The following is a 12230-nucleotide window of genomic DNA, read 5'->3' as shown; positions in this document are numbered from 1 at the left end:
TCTTTTTTTTTTGCAATATATATATATAATTTTTTTTTTCCCAAGAAGTTCATCCATATAATAGACATTGACAGATTTACTCTACAATTGATTTCATGTATGTCTGGTTGCCAAAAGGTTCCCTGTTACAATGTACTTCGTTCTGTTTAATATGTAGTCCACTATAACTTATGACACAAATAAATTGAAAAAATGAAATAAAATAACAACAACATAAAATAAAACTGTGAAGACCACATTACCCATGATCCTCCAGCCTAGTCCCTCCAAAGAGGCCAGACAAACAGGGGTAATGCTAATCCTCAACCTCTCACGAAAACGAACCTCCGTAAATCAAATAAATAAACAAATGAAACACAAACTGTTATTAATACAGCAACTTGGCTCTTGGTTCGATGCATTTCTAGACCTCCATGAAGCTCTATGGGATCAGCCCCCTTAAATTCCACTTGTTTATACTCTTTATTCAGTACCAAAAACCTTCAAAGAATCAAACTCGTGTAAAATCCCATACGTTTTCATTCAAAACATCTCTGAACTAATAGCAACCAACTGAAGTTGATATCCCAGTCTGTACAAGCTTTCTGGAAAAAAAAAAAAAAAAACTCTTGACACGCTAACCTTTAGTAAGGCAGGGTTCATTTTCCAGTATTATTTAAATTATAGAAAAAAAAAATCACCCTCTCCTGACTAAGCACAATGAAGCTGTGCCACAGAGCACCACTGTGAAGCCTTAACTAATTTCTGCTTAAACAACTGAAGACTAAATAACTGTATGACATGAGTAATGGAGAAACCACTGTGGCTTTTAAGCCGGTAAAGTTCTGTGTCTTCATTGGTTCCCTCCCAATAAAGAAGACGCAGCATCTTTAACAGGCTGGTGTGACAAAACTACTGCCACCGGCCCTCTCGACCCACACAGTTTTGAACAAAACATACATTAGTGCCAAGACAAAAGAAAATGTATTCATACACTCACACAAAGAAAAACAGAAAAGCACATACATTATTTGTAGTCCCCTATTAGAATCCTTTTAATTTGTGAAGCGTTTTAAACGCTTTGATTCATTTGTCATGTTTGAGTCCTACCCCAATGCATCTTGTTTATTAGTTATAGACCCCTTTAAAATGTTGACAACCCCTGGAAGAAAATTCTCTTATTTGCCTAATATAATATATAGTTCATCTATTTTAATATTATCTTATTCTAATTCCAGATTGTTTATGTCTTAAATGTCAAATCTAAAAAAAAGAACCCCCTTCCCCCAGATGAAGCCCACACTACAACACAAAACAATACAGATTTTTTTTTTTTTTGGTCTTTTTTCTTCTTTAAATAGCTACTAAGAAAGAGTTTCATGTTTTATATTCAGCATTACAGATACAGACCTAAAGTAGAAGTTGTGCTATCATTGATATAGATATCAGGCATGGGGTACATCCGTCAGATTGTGGTTTCAAATTCCTTATCCTGTTAGCAATCACCTCCACTTGATTACCAATACTAAATATTCAAGTAAAATAAACAGACCTGAAAAATGCAGAGAAATGGGCTAATTCTTGTTTCCTTTTGCTGGATGAGAGCTTTTAAAAACCAGAGATCAGGGGAAATGTTGCCCCTTAACCTGTTTTTGATGGCAGTTGGCAGTATAAGCAAGATATAATATGGTCTTTTGGTAATTTATCATTAAAATAGCTCAACGTGAGTGGGACAAATGAGTGAATGAGCATGCCGGGATAGAAAAAAAATCAAATTAGCAATCACCTCCACTTGATTACCAATACTAAATATTCAAGTAAAATAAACAGACCTGAAAAATGCAGAGAAATGGGCTAATTCTTGTTTCCTTTTGCTGGATGAGAGCTTTTAAAAACCAGAGACCAGGGGAAATGTTGCCCCTTAACCTGTTTTTGATGGCAGTTGGCAGTATAAGCGAGATATAATATGGTCTTTTGGTCATTTATCATTAAAATAGCTCAACGTGAGTGGGACAAATGAGTGAATGAGCATGCCAGGATAGAAAAAAAATCAAATGAACTAAGGCTATCTCCTTTTAAAGAAGAAAAAATTAATGAAATTAAAATTAGTTTGCTTGTCAGAAACCATAAATGCAAACGATTACAGTTCATTCTGCTCCAAACATCATTCTTTTCCATACGGATGATTAATACGGAATGTAAAAACACACCAGTGGAATAATATCTCTAGCTCCGCCCCTTAACAGCCCCACCTCCTGTCACAATCAATCAGCTAATCTATGCTTTCCCCCGTTTATGCAAACAGGTTGCCACGGGAACAGCCTTCCTTTACCTGCAGAGGTCTAAACAGCCTAATCTGTCAGGATGAAGCTGAAATACTCTACACACACACTACGGCGGGCGGCTAGAAACCGAATCATGTGTGACAGAAGAAATGCTAATGGCGCTAACTTGGAAACGTGAAGGGGAAGGGGGGAGGGGGGTGGTGTTCACGTGCAGACGCACACTTCACGCCTGGCTCGCTTCTTGTTGGCAGATTGGGCAGATGAGACTGAAGGGTGATGCTGATGGAGGCGTATATATGCACGAGAGCAAACCAGGAAGGGCACGGTGGAAAAAAAAAACAAAAGAAAAAAAGAAAAAAAATGTCCCCTCAGGTGCTTGGCAGTGTGTAAACTACAGCTGAACTTAACAAACAGGCACACAGAGAGGTGGATAATAGTGAGGGACACAAAGGTGCTCGCTGTGCACATGGCAGCAGCGCCAAGTCCTGAAACTATGTGGTCCCTTTCCTGCCTGCTTCACACACAAAAATATAATATAATCTATACCTAAAATCAAAAGAAAGACTAAATTAAAGGCAGTATCTAGATTTAAGAGAGAGAACCGCAGCTGTCGAAACTACCTCATGTTGAAGTATTAAGATCAACCTGTGTGCTTTCAGATGGATGAATCCGTTTGGCTGTATTTCTGCTGCGAGGGAGTAACACAGCGCGCGGTTCTCTCCCATTCGCACCTGCAGTCTAACCAGTTAAAAGGCGCCATCGAAAACAAGCTTTTTGTGCATGATACTATTTCCAATTTTCGGTCAGTCTCTGGCCTTGTATCTCTGTGGGCTTCAAAATCTTTACCAGCAGAATGAATCGGGGAATTCTGGTCCTGATTTGCCTTTCGAAATAGCACTAACACTTTCAAATCTTTCACAATTGACCCATGTGCGATTAATAACTTCGGCATCCCTGTCAAAACCTAGTTTGACTGCTTTACAAGTACTCAAGGTTGTTTAAGACCTATTTTGGAATTCTTTAAGATAAATACACTTGCTTTGTTTGATAGACAGCATAATTGTACACTGCTATTAAGGAATGTTTAAGAGATAAGACACTAAAGACATTAAATTAAGATAAACATCTACAGTCATTGGTCTGTTGTGGCAGTTCACTAAGAGAGTAAGTACTATTGGTGAGAAAGAAAAAGAAAGAAAGAAAGAGGGTTGAGGGGGAAATGTGTAGGTCTGAGATAGAGTGCATGTGACAAAGAACAAACTGGGGATATTGATTCAGTACCTCAGTTAAGGGAGTCTATCGCTTGTGCAAAAATACACCAATACTCAGTGAGCAAGAAAGAGTGAAACAGAGCGTGCAAGATACAAACACCCAGATTGAGAGGCAGTAGTTTAAACCTGAAGCAAAATAAGTTTTACAAAACTTAAAAAAATATACAAATGCACACTCACACACAAACTACAAAAACCATTATATCAGAATAAAACTCTACATAGAACATTTGGAATATATACTGTATAATCGTATCGTATTCTAAGGGCTGTGATTTCTTTTTTTATCGGTTGTCGTTGTCACAAGTAATCAGGAGTTTGGAGTATGAACAGTATTTCAGAAAAGCCGGAGGTATTTACAGAGGAGACATGGCCACACACTCACGGACAGGACGAACGAGGAGTGACAGGGGTCCAGCAGTGAGGCAGTGGAGGCAGGGGGCAAGGGGGCTCAGGAAGGGGCAAATCAATTGATTGTTGTGAGAAGTCGTTTTTCTCATCTTTTTTGGGAGGGATTTTTCTGTGGCTTAGAATTGGACGTTCATGAGCTCAGAGTGGGGTAGGAACATCGCGCTTTAGGTGCTGAAGTACACTGTGAAGAGAAGCAGATCAGATTTATCGTCAACACTTGAGAAAGAGTATGTAATAAGAAATATAATTATATAGTGAGTCACTCTAAGTATTTTGTACTTAAGCCACTTTTTCACTATCCAAGACAAAAGACAGACCGGAAGTCATTAATTTCTAATGGAGAGTAGTGGAGTGGAATTTGATCCTATGCGTATGCTGAATTTTCGGATGTGATTTGAGCTTTGGAAGCACTGAAATATTTGACGTTTTGCAGTTACACCATATGCAACAGCCAGATCATCAGATTAGTGAAGAAGAGAGTGAAATTTACCAATATTTTCCACTAAAACCTGTAAAATGGGCAGTTATAAATAATTAAGTCAGAAATGAACTTATACTTGTTTATTTACATTGATTAGCCCCAGAAACCCTACTTTGCTTTCAAACATATTTGCTGTCCTTTGTTTTGTGTGGATATACTATACATATATATACTAGTGCTGTCAAACGATTAATCGCGATTAATCACATCCAAAATAAAAGTTTTTGTTTGCATAATATTTGTTTGTATACTGTGTATATTTATTATGTATATATAAATACAAACACATGCATGTATATATTCATGAAAAATATGTTATGTTTATATGTTAAATATATTTATATATAATATAAAATATAAAAATATGCATGTAAATACATGTAAATATTTTCAAAATATTTACTGTATGTGTGTGTATTTATATATACATAATATTACATATTATGTAAACAAAAACTTTTATTTTGGATGCGATTAATCGCGATTAATCATTTGACAGCAATAATATATACACGTGTATATATATATACACTCATTATTTATTCATTTTATAATGGTGAATAAGACGTTTCATGTGACTGCCACTAGGGAGGCAAAATGTGACAATCGTATGAGAATGTCAGAGATAGTGGAAAAGCGGTTTTAGTTTTAAAGGGATATTCTGTATACAACATACAATTTTTGCTCAGAATTTTGTACCTCAGTTTGTGAAATCAAACACAAATACCAAGTTGACTGTAAAGAGTGCTTAAAGGACAAGTTCGCTGATTTTCAACCAGCTTTCTATTTTCACAATGTCAGTGGTATGTGCAAATAAACAATGCGTACTCTTTCTTCATGCTACCTGCACTCAGATCTTTACTGGTCAGCCAAAGACCGCCGGATGGCGCAAAATGCTAAATCTTTTGACATCTCCAGGGCTTTTGTTAAAACTACAGATTGTATTTATGCATTTTTATATCCCTACCTACAGTCAGATTGAGCCCAGTGCAGTATGAGTGTTGAAGATCCCTACCTTTTTGGCACAAAGGAACGCCACAGCCCTCTTTCTATGTTTTCACTACTCATGTAGCACTGATTTAAAAAAATGCCTTTCTACTGCATAGACAGCCAAGTTTTATCTTGCCATTGGTAAATTACCCCTTTAAAACAGAAATCTATGGAATTTCTTTTTTTTCTCAAACAAACTAAAAATTTCTGCATTTGAGATTCAAACATGATTTTCCCAGTTGTACTCAACCCAGAATATTCCTTTGAAAATCACTAAGAATATTGTCATTACTTACCAATGATTATAATGAGGACAATCACGCATATCACCCCCAGGATAATCATCATCTAAAGAAAAGAGGTAAAAAGAAGGAGAATAGGTTTAAAAGCAGTAAAGAGTAGACTATAAAGACCCAACATTCAAACATTTGATTAAAAAATTTGTTTTTATGAACTACTTTTTGTTTTGAGGTACTGTTTTTATATTATTTTTTTTTTATATATAATTTTAAGCTGTGAATAGAAATAACACCACATACTTATACTGACAGCTAAATATGTTAGAATGATAAAGGACTTTAATTTCAAAGAGGTGTACTGATTTGAGGTTTATTGTTAGCTGTTTGCTTGATTTAGATGTGTTGTTCTGAAAATACATAGCCTTTTTCAGCCTTACTCGTGGCACTTTTTGTGATGTTTACCTTGGCATTCTTCCACCAGTATTTATTCTTGAGCTTGGCAGCACTGGTCTCGAATTGTGAGGCTCCAGCTTGCAGGGCGTCAGCCCGATCATCTAGCTCTGACAGCTTCTGGTCCCTCTCCAGAACCTTGTCTACGTTCACACGCATAATGTCCACCACCTGGGAAACGATGAAGGTGACTCTTAGTAAACTGTGTCATCCCTTATATATATATGAATGTGTTCTGAAAATGTACTTGTAGATGAAAGAAGCCAAAGAGATGGGGTTCACTCACCTCATCCACCTGAGCCTGTGTCTGCTGTAAGCGACGGTTGCTGGTGAGGTTAGGGGGACCTCCTTCTGAGGCAGGGGCACCGGCTGGGGCAGACCTGCAAACCAACATACAGGCATTCGTCAATACTTCAGTATTACTGGGTTGTATTATTAGTACAATGATTTAGAGGATCTATATATTAGGAATATGAGCAACATTTATTAGTATTGTCCTAAATTACTAAAAATAATGGCTTTGCTTGCATTTCTTAATAGAACAGTATTTGTTTTCAAATTTTAATTACAATTCAAATTCATTACTAAATTAGTTACAATAAATACCTACTTGATTTGTCATAATCATCATACCAGCAAGATTACATAAAATCACACATTGCTACTGCCATCTCATGCAGACTAGCTGTTGTGTGAAAAGAAACAAAATTATTTAGTTAAATGTACTGTAGCGCTTCACTCGCTATTTTCTTTTGTAAAGACTGGTGTATGTATTTTAATGTAACTGACAGAAATCATAAGTAGCTAAACAGGGATTTCTGAAAAAGTCTCCTTGCTAATGCCAATCTCAGCCACCAGAGGAGGACAACACTCTGTATAAAGGTCACCCCTGAAGGATCCCTGGATATAATCCCTGTTTAGTTCCCTAAATCTGTTTCTTACTGGGATCTTACATATATGAAAGGAGTAAAGGAGCCGGGAGTAAAGCTCACCATATTTTTATTCTTATTTACCAGCTTTTTTTCTCATTCTCAATTGCTTCCGCTCCTTCACATTTACAATAATCTATATGTAGACATTAGTCTTGGCTCCTCTCACCTTCACTGACATGAAAAGATGTAATAGCACTTCACTTTGACTGATGTGTATCAGTTTAATGGTTCTTACAACCAGAACATAATAGTAACATTCTTGCAACTCAAAGTTTTTATTTTCATGTCTAAAATACATTAAAACTATTCATAATGCGTTGCCTATAATTTGAACTTTAATCAATTAAACTATAAACAAACAGAAATATATTAGTAATGTTTTTGTATTCTGTGTTAATGCAAGTACATTAGAATCTATCTATCTATCTATCTATCTATCTGTCTGTCTGTCTGCATATCTATCTGTCATCAAAGCATAAGAAGCAGAAACAGGCTTTAAGAGGTAATAGTCTGTGAGCACATGATTCAATGCTAAATTACCCAAAGACAAAATTTGGGTGTAGCTAAAATCGTAGTAGTTTTATTATCATCAAGACTAATGGCTGCACCGACGCTAAATTTCGAATTTAAAGCAAAATGTGTATAATTTCATCAAAATTCATTTTTGAATGACACACCAAACATTTGTCCAGTGCTCTTATGGCCTGGTTATGCAAGGCTATTTTTTCCAATGCTCAGACAAATTCCAAATAAATGAATGAGAAAGCATCGTACATTTACTGTATTTTACACTAATATGAGGTTAAATTGTTTCTGGACTGTTCCTTACACTGGACTGGTAAAGGCAGGGTCATATGAATGAGATGGGCAACATCCCCACCCCCACACAAGGCCTTCATTAAGCCTGTGTGTGAGTCTCTCTCATTGTTGCTCACAATCAACATACATTTTGTCAAATAACTGGACCGGATGTTACTAACTGTTACTAATTTATCTATTTTTATGTATTGAAGGCAAAAGGTAGAACCGTAAAACAGTATGGTCATATCAAAATATCACACTCAAGACCAAGTGATGCCTTTAAAAAAAAGTATACAATTGGGGAGTTAATATGGGCATATTATTGAAGTTATTTACAGCCTCGATTATTTAAACCAGTTAAACGAGCGTGTCTAGAAAATCCTAGAGTACAAGGCCATCTTTCCTGCAGAGGAACACCTGCGCCCTTTGTGCCAGCCATTTGGCTTCAGTCTAACCAAATATCAATAAATATCAAGGCCTGGTTCCATAGAAACATGTTGAATGGGTTAGAGAATCATATAATTCGAAAATGTAACAAATTGCATCGTCCCGAGCATATGACCGTCCGTTCACCAACCCCCACGACTCGCGTGGAATATCACGCCTCTAGTTTACAGCCTGCTTAAGGTTTTTGCATATCTATCTGTCATCAAAGCATAAGAAGCAGAAACAGGCTTTAAGAGGTAATAGTCTGTGAGCACATGATTCAATGCTAAATTACCCAAAGACAAAATTTGGGTGTAGCTAAAATCGTAGTAGTTTTATTATCATCAAGACTAATGGCTGCACCGACGCTAAATTTCGAATTTAAAGCAAAATGTGTATAATTTCATCAAAATTCATTTTTGAATGACACACCAAACATTTGTCCAGTGCTCTTATGGCCTGGTTATGCAAGGCTATTTTTTCCAATGCTCAGACAAGTTTACCTCTAGTTTACAGCCTGCTTAAGGTTTTTTTTTTCTTATGTGTAGCATGTGAGGTATATTTATTTTTATTATCGTTACTTAAATGTCATTTGTTCAAATTGATATCAAGCAAGGTTTGAAATACAGTGGGCCTTGGGCTATTTGGGACAAATCCCAGTGGGCTTTTGACATCGACATCGAAATAATCATCAAGACAGAGATTTTGGTGGACAAATATATTAACTGTAATACATAATGTCGATTCATATATTATTTTCATTCTAAAAGCGCGCGACCAAACCAGCCAAACCAGTCCAATCCGGTGTCAAGGCGTGATTCTATCGCAGACAGCAGAATAACGCGAAAAACGTGCACATTAAAAATAAATTAGTTCCTTGACAGCAATTTACTGTATAGATGCAAATTTAGTATGGCAGCAGCAGCAGCTGAAATGGAAAAACATTGGCCATTAGGAGCCTATTTATAGACTATTATGTAGCAAGTGCGCTCGTCAGAATTCAGTGGGTCTCGTGAAATACGCAATAGATGTGGAATTATGCGTAACGTTATATACAATCAAATATAAACCTACCATAATATGGAATGTGATTATTTTGTGCATACATATTAATATTTATATACAACGTTCTATTAACAAGTGGCAGCATAATAATAACCGAGCAAATAAAACCTAATTCAAAAACAGATTACAACCCTTAATTGAAATTAAATCGTACTCACATTGTGAACCGGGTTTTATGTGCGTCTACAAGAAGTGTGTGGATGGACGCGCTGCTTCAGCCGTTTCTCCCCGTCTCCGGGATAAATAATACACTCTCCAGGTTATTCCAGTAAAGCGGTATTATTCCTTGTGTTTTGTGAGGGTTTGTAGTTATTTCTTTGCAGCGGTGTGCCGCGCCTCGCTATACAACGTTCTATTAACAAGTGGCAGCATAATAATAACCGAGCAAATAAAACCTAATTCAAAAACAGATTACAACCCTTAATTGAAATTAAATCGTACTCACATTGTGAACCGGGTTTTATGTGCGTCTACAAGAAGTGTGTGGATGGACGCGCTGCTTCAGCCGTTTCTCCCCGTCTCCGGGATAAATAATACACTCTCCAGGTTATTCCAGTATAGCGGTATTATTCCTTGTGTTTTGTAGTTATTTCTTTGCAGCGGTGTGCCGCGCCTCGCTATTATTCTCTTTATAATAAGGGCGCTCTACCGCTACTCTCTTCTGTCACTATGTACACATAAAAAATAGATGCTCGGATCAGGCGAACAAAAATGGCTCGTTGACGTCACTCGTCATCCGGGAAGCTGCAGGTTGCAAGCGGTGACCGTGAGAGACTGGAGATGGAGGATGGATGCATTGCTTGTTGACAGTATGACAAGACGGGACAGGGCACATTTAGGCTATCCGTTTGGAACACTATGTAAGAGGTATATGTAAGAGGATGTGGGATTGGGTCCATGGATTGTATTTGCACAACACCTTGTGGTTAATTTATTGATAAGTATAAATAAGTATTGCTGAAACAAACAAAATGGCGGTCTATGAAGGGATCAGTGGGCTTCCCAGGCGGTGTATGCTCACTTGTTAGTTGCCTTAATGGGAAACATGGAAACATTTAGATTTCTGGAGCAGTTTTAGTATTGTAATACATCCTGATAGCATAGGTGCCGCCAATACTATTTCATAATACTTTTAGCACTAGAATTAGTAGATAGTTGTAAATATTGCGTTTCTACTCTTGTATGATGACATATGAGCTATAAGACATCAAAAGCAACGGTACAAAGGGAAAAAGTGTTTGGCAGCGGTGGGATTCGAACCCACGCCCCCGAAGAGACTGGAGCCTTAATCCAGCGCCTTAGACCGCTCGGCCACTACTAGTCATTAGTACAAATGTACTAGTAATTTGTACTTTAAATTATTTTGAATTAATTAGAATCACAACCGTCATTGAAAATACATGCGTGGTTTACAAAAGCTTTCCGAGACCGTCTCGTTATTGCGTCAGTGAGGTATATCCTTACCTGTTACCTTAAAAATAAGGTTTCAGAGCATGATGATTGGATTTGATGAATACGTGATTATTTTCCGTATTTGTTTAGGACACGCAACATCCTAACGAATCCTGTCTGAATCTCTCATAAACATATATAGTATTGTAGAAAATTGTTTTGTTTGTTGTTTATATCAACTGTGTTTATTCTTAAATTACTCCAGTGATGAAGTACAGTGACTGGACGGTTCAGTGTTATTATAGAATATGATTGCATACAGTGTTACGGTGTTTTGTTTTTGATGTTCGTTAGTTTTTTAAATTTGTATGAAATGAAATTATGTATTGAGTGTTTCGAGCGACGCAGGCTAAGGCAATGGGCTGCTAATCCATTGTGCTCTGCACGCGTGGGTTCGAATCCCATCCTCGTCGTTTCTTTTCAGGAAGTTGTCACGCTACATGTAAACATTATCAGGTAACAGTGGAAGTGCAGTGGGTGAAAATGTCTTCCAGCTATCTGTTCCGTTCAAGGTTTTTGTCCTACCACCACAAAATGTACAAAGGATGGAAAATATGTCACAAAAATTCTCATGGTCTTCTGATAACTTAGTTGCGTTTGTCATTGATGAAATGACAAATGTAAAACAGTTGATCATTGTGTGTATTAAAAAAAAATAAGCATTTCTTTTAAGAAACTGCTCGCCGGCGCCGTGGCTTAGTTGGTTAAAGCGCCTGTCTAGTAAACAGGAGATCCTGGGTTCGAATCCCAGCGGTGCCTTTTGAAATTCGCAAATCGTGTTTCTTGTATAAATTTGAATGATAAGAAAATAGAAAGAGAGCTCAATAATGCTTTTTTTGTGAAAGGGATGAGCAGTTGCAAGTGACAAATTGGAAGTTATATGTCTGAAGACAAATCTAAAAAGAGCGGCAAAGTGAAGGTCTGTGCTAACTGACACATCCGGAAAAAGAAAAAAAAAATGAGGTTTCCTAATTTAGGAACAACTTGAAAATATTTATGGCAGCGGTGGGATTCGAACCCACGCCTCCAGAGAGACTGGAGCCTAAATCCAGCGCCTTAGACCGCTCGGCCACGCTACCCTATGAAGCTAGCGAGAAAATACTTTTACATGTATATTGACCGATGAAAATATTAGCTTTTCAGAAACCGTTTTCTTTCTATGACCAGAAAATAGAAAGAGAGCTCAATAATGCTTTTTTTGTGAAAGGGATGAGCAGTTGCAAGTGACAAATTGGAAGTTATATGTCTGAAGACAAATCTAAAAAGAGCGGCAAAGTGAAGGTCTGTGCTAACTGACACATCCGGAAAAAGAAAAAAAAAATGAGGTTTCCTAATTTAGGAACAACTTGAAAATATTTATGGCAGCGGTGGGATTCGAACCCACGCCTCCAGAGAGACTGGAGCCTAAATCCAGCGCCTTAGACCGCTCGGCCACGCTACCCTATGAA

General features: G+C 37.2%; 1 protein-coding gene and 3 non-coding genes across 5 annotated transcripts; 1 reads left to right on the top strand and 3 right to left on the bottom strand.

Annotated features, from left to right (window-relative positions):
* Positions 1–39: 39 nt before the first annotated feature.
* vamp2 (vesicle-associated membrane protein 2) lies at positions 40–9918 on the bottom strand. 2 transcript variants are annotated; one of them, XM_016470531.1, is made up of 6 exons: positions 9776–9918; positions 6393–6486; positions 6119–6277; positions 5714–5765; positions 1766–4127; positions 40–1485 (listed from the first exon to the last, which is right to left on the bottom strand). In XM_016470531.1, coding segments are annotated over exons 1-5 (324 nt in total). In that variant the 5' UTR covers positions 9778–9918; the 3' UTR covers positions 40–1485; positions 1766–4110. The 2 variants fall into 2 exon arrangements, with proteins under 2 accessions (XP_016326017.1, XP_016326018.1); XM_016470532.1 differs by lacking the exon at positions 9776–9918 and adding an exon at positions 9489–9666.
* A 1549-nt stretch (positions 9919–11467) lies between these two features.
* trnat-agu (transfer RNA threonine (anticodon AGU)) lies at positions 11468–11541 on the top strand. The gene has a single exon. It is a non-coding gene; the product is annotated as a tRNA-Thr (tRNA).
* Positions 11542–11779: 238 nt separating this feature from the next.
* Positions 11780–11861, bottom strand: trnal-uag (transfer RNA leucine (anticodon UAG)). The gene has a single exon. It is a non-coding gene; the product is annotated as a tRNA-Leu (tRNA).
* A 280-nt stretch (positions 11862–12141) lies between these two features.
* Positions 12142–12223, bottom strand: trnal-uag (transfer RNA leucine (anticodon UAG)). The gene has a single exon. It is a non-coding gene; the product is annotated as a tRNA-Leu (tRNA).
* Positions 12224–12230: the final 7 nt, after the last annotated feature.

Source organism: Sinocyclocheilus anshuiensis, unplaced genomic scaffold (genome assembly GCF_001515605.1).
Source record: "Sinocyclocheilus anshuiensis isolate Anshui unplaced genomic scaffold, SAMN03320099.WGS_v1.1 scaffold2012, whole genome shotgun sequence".
In the NCBI taxonomy this organism is placed as follows: domain Eukaryota; kingdom Metazoa; phylum Chordata; class Actinopteri; order Cypriniformes; family Cyprinidae; genus Sinocyclocheilus; species Sinocyclocheilus anshuiensis.
This window is presented reverse-complemented; position numbering and strand designations above follow the sequence as displayed.

Coding starts and splice junctions, on each gene's coding strand:
- vamp2 (XM_016470531.1), bottom strand. Junction 6,278..6,392: donor CACAGGCTCAGGTGGATGAG/GTGAGTGAACCC, acceptor ATCGTTTCCCAG/GTGGTGGACATTATGCGTGT. Junction 5,766..6,118: donor ACTGGTGGAAGAATGCCAAG/GTAAACATCACA, acceptor TCTTTTCTTTAG/ATGATGATTATCCTGGGGGT.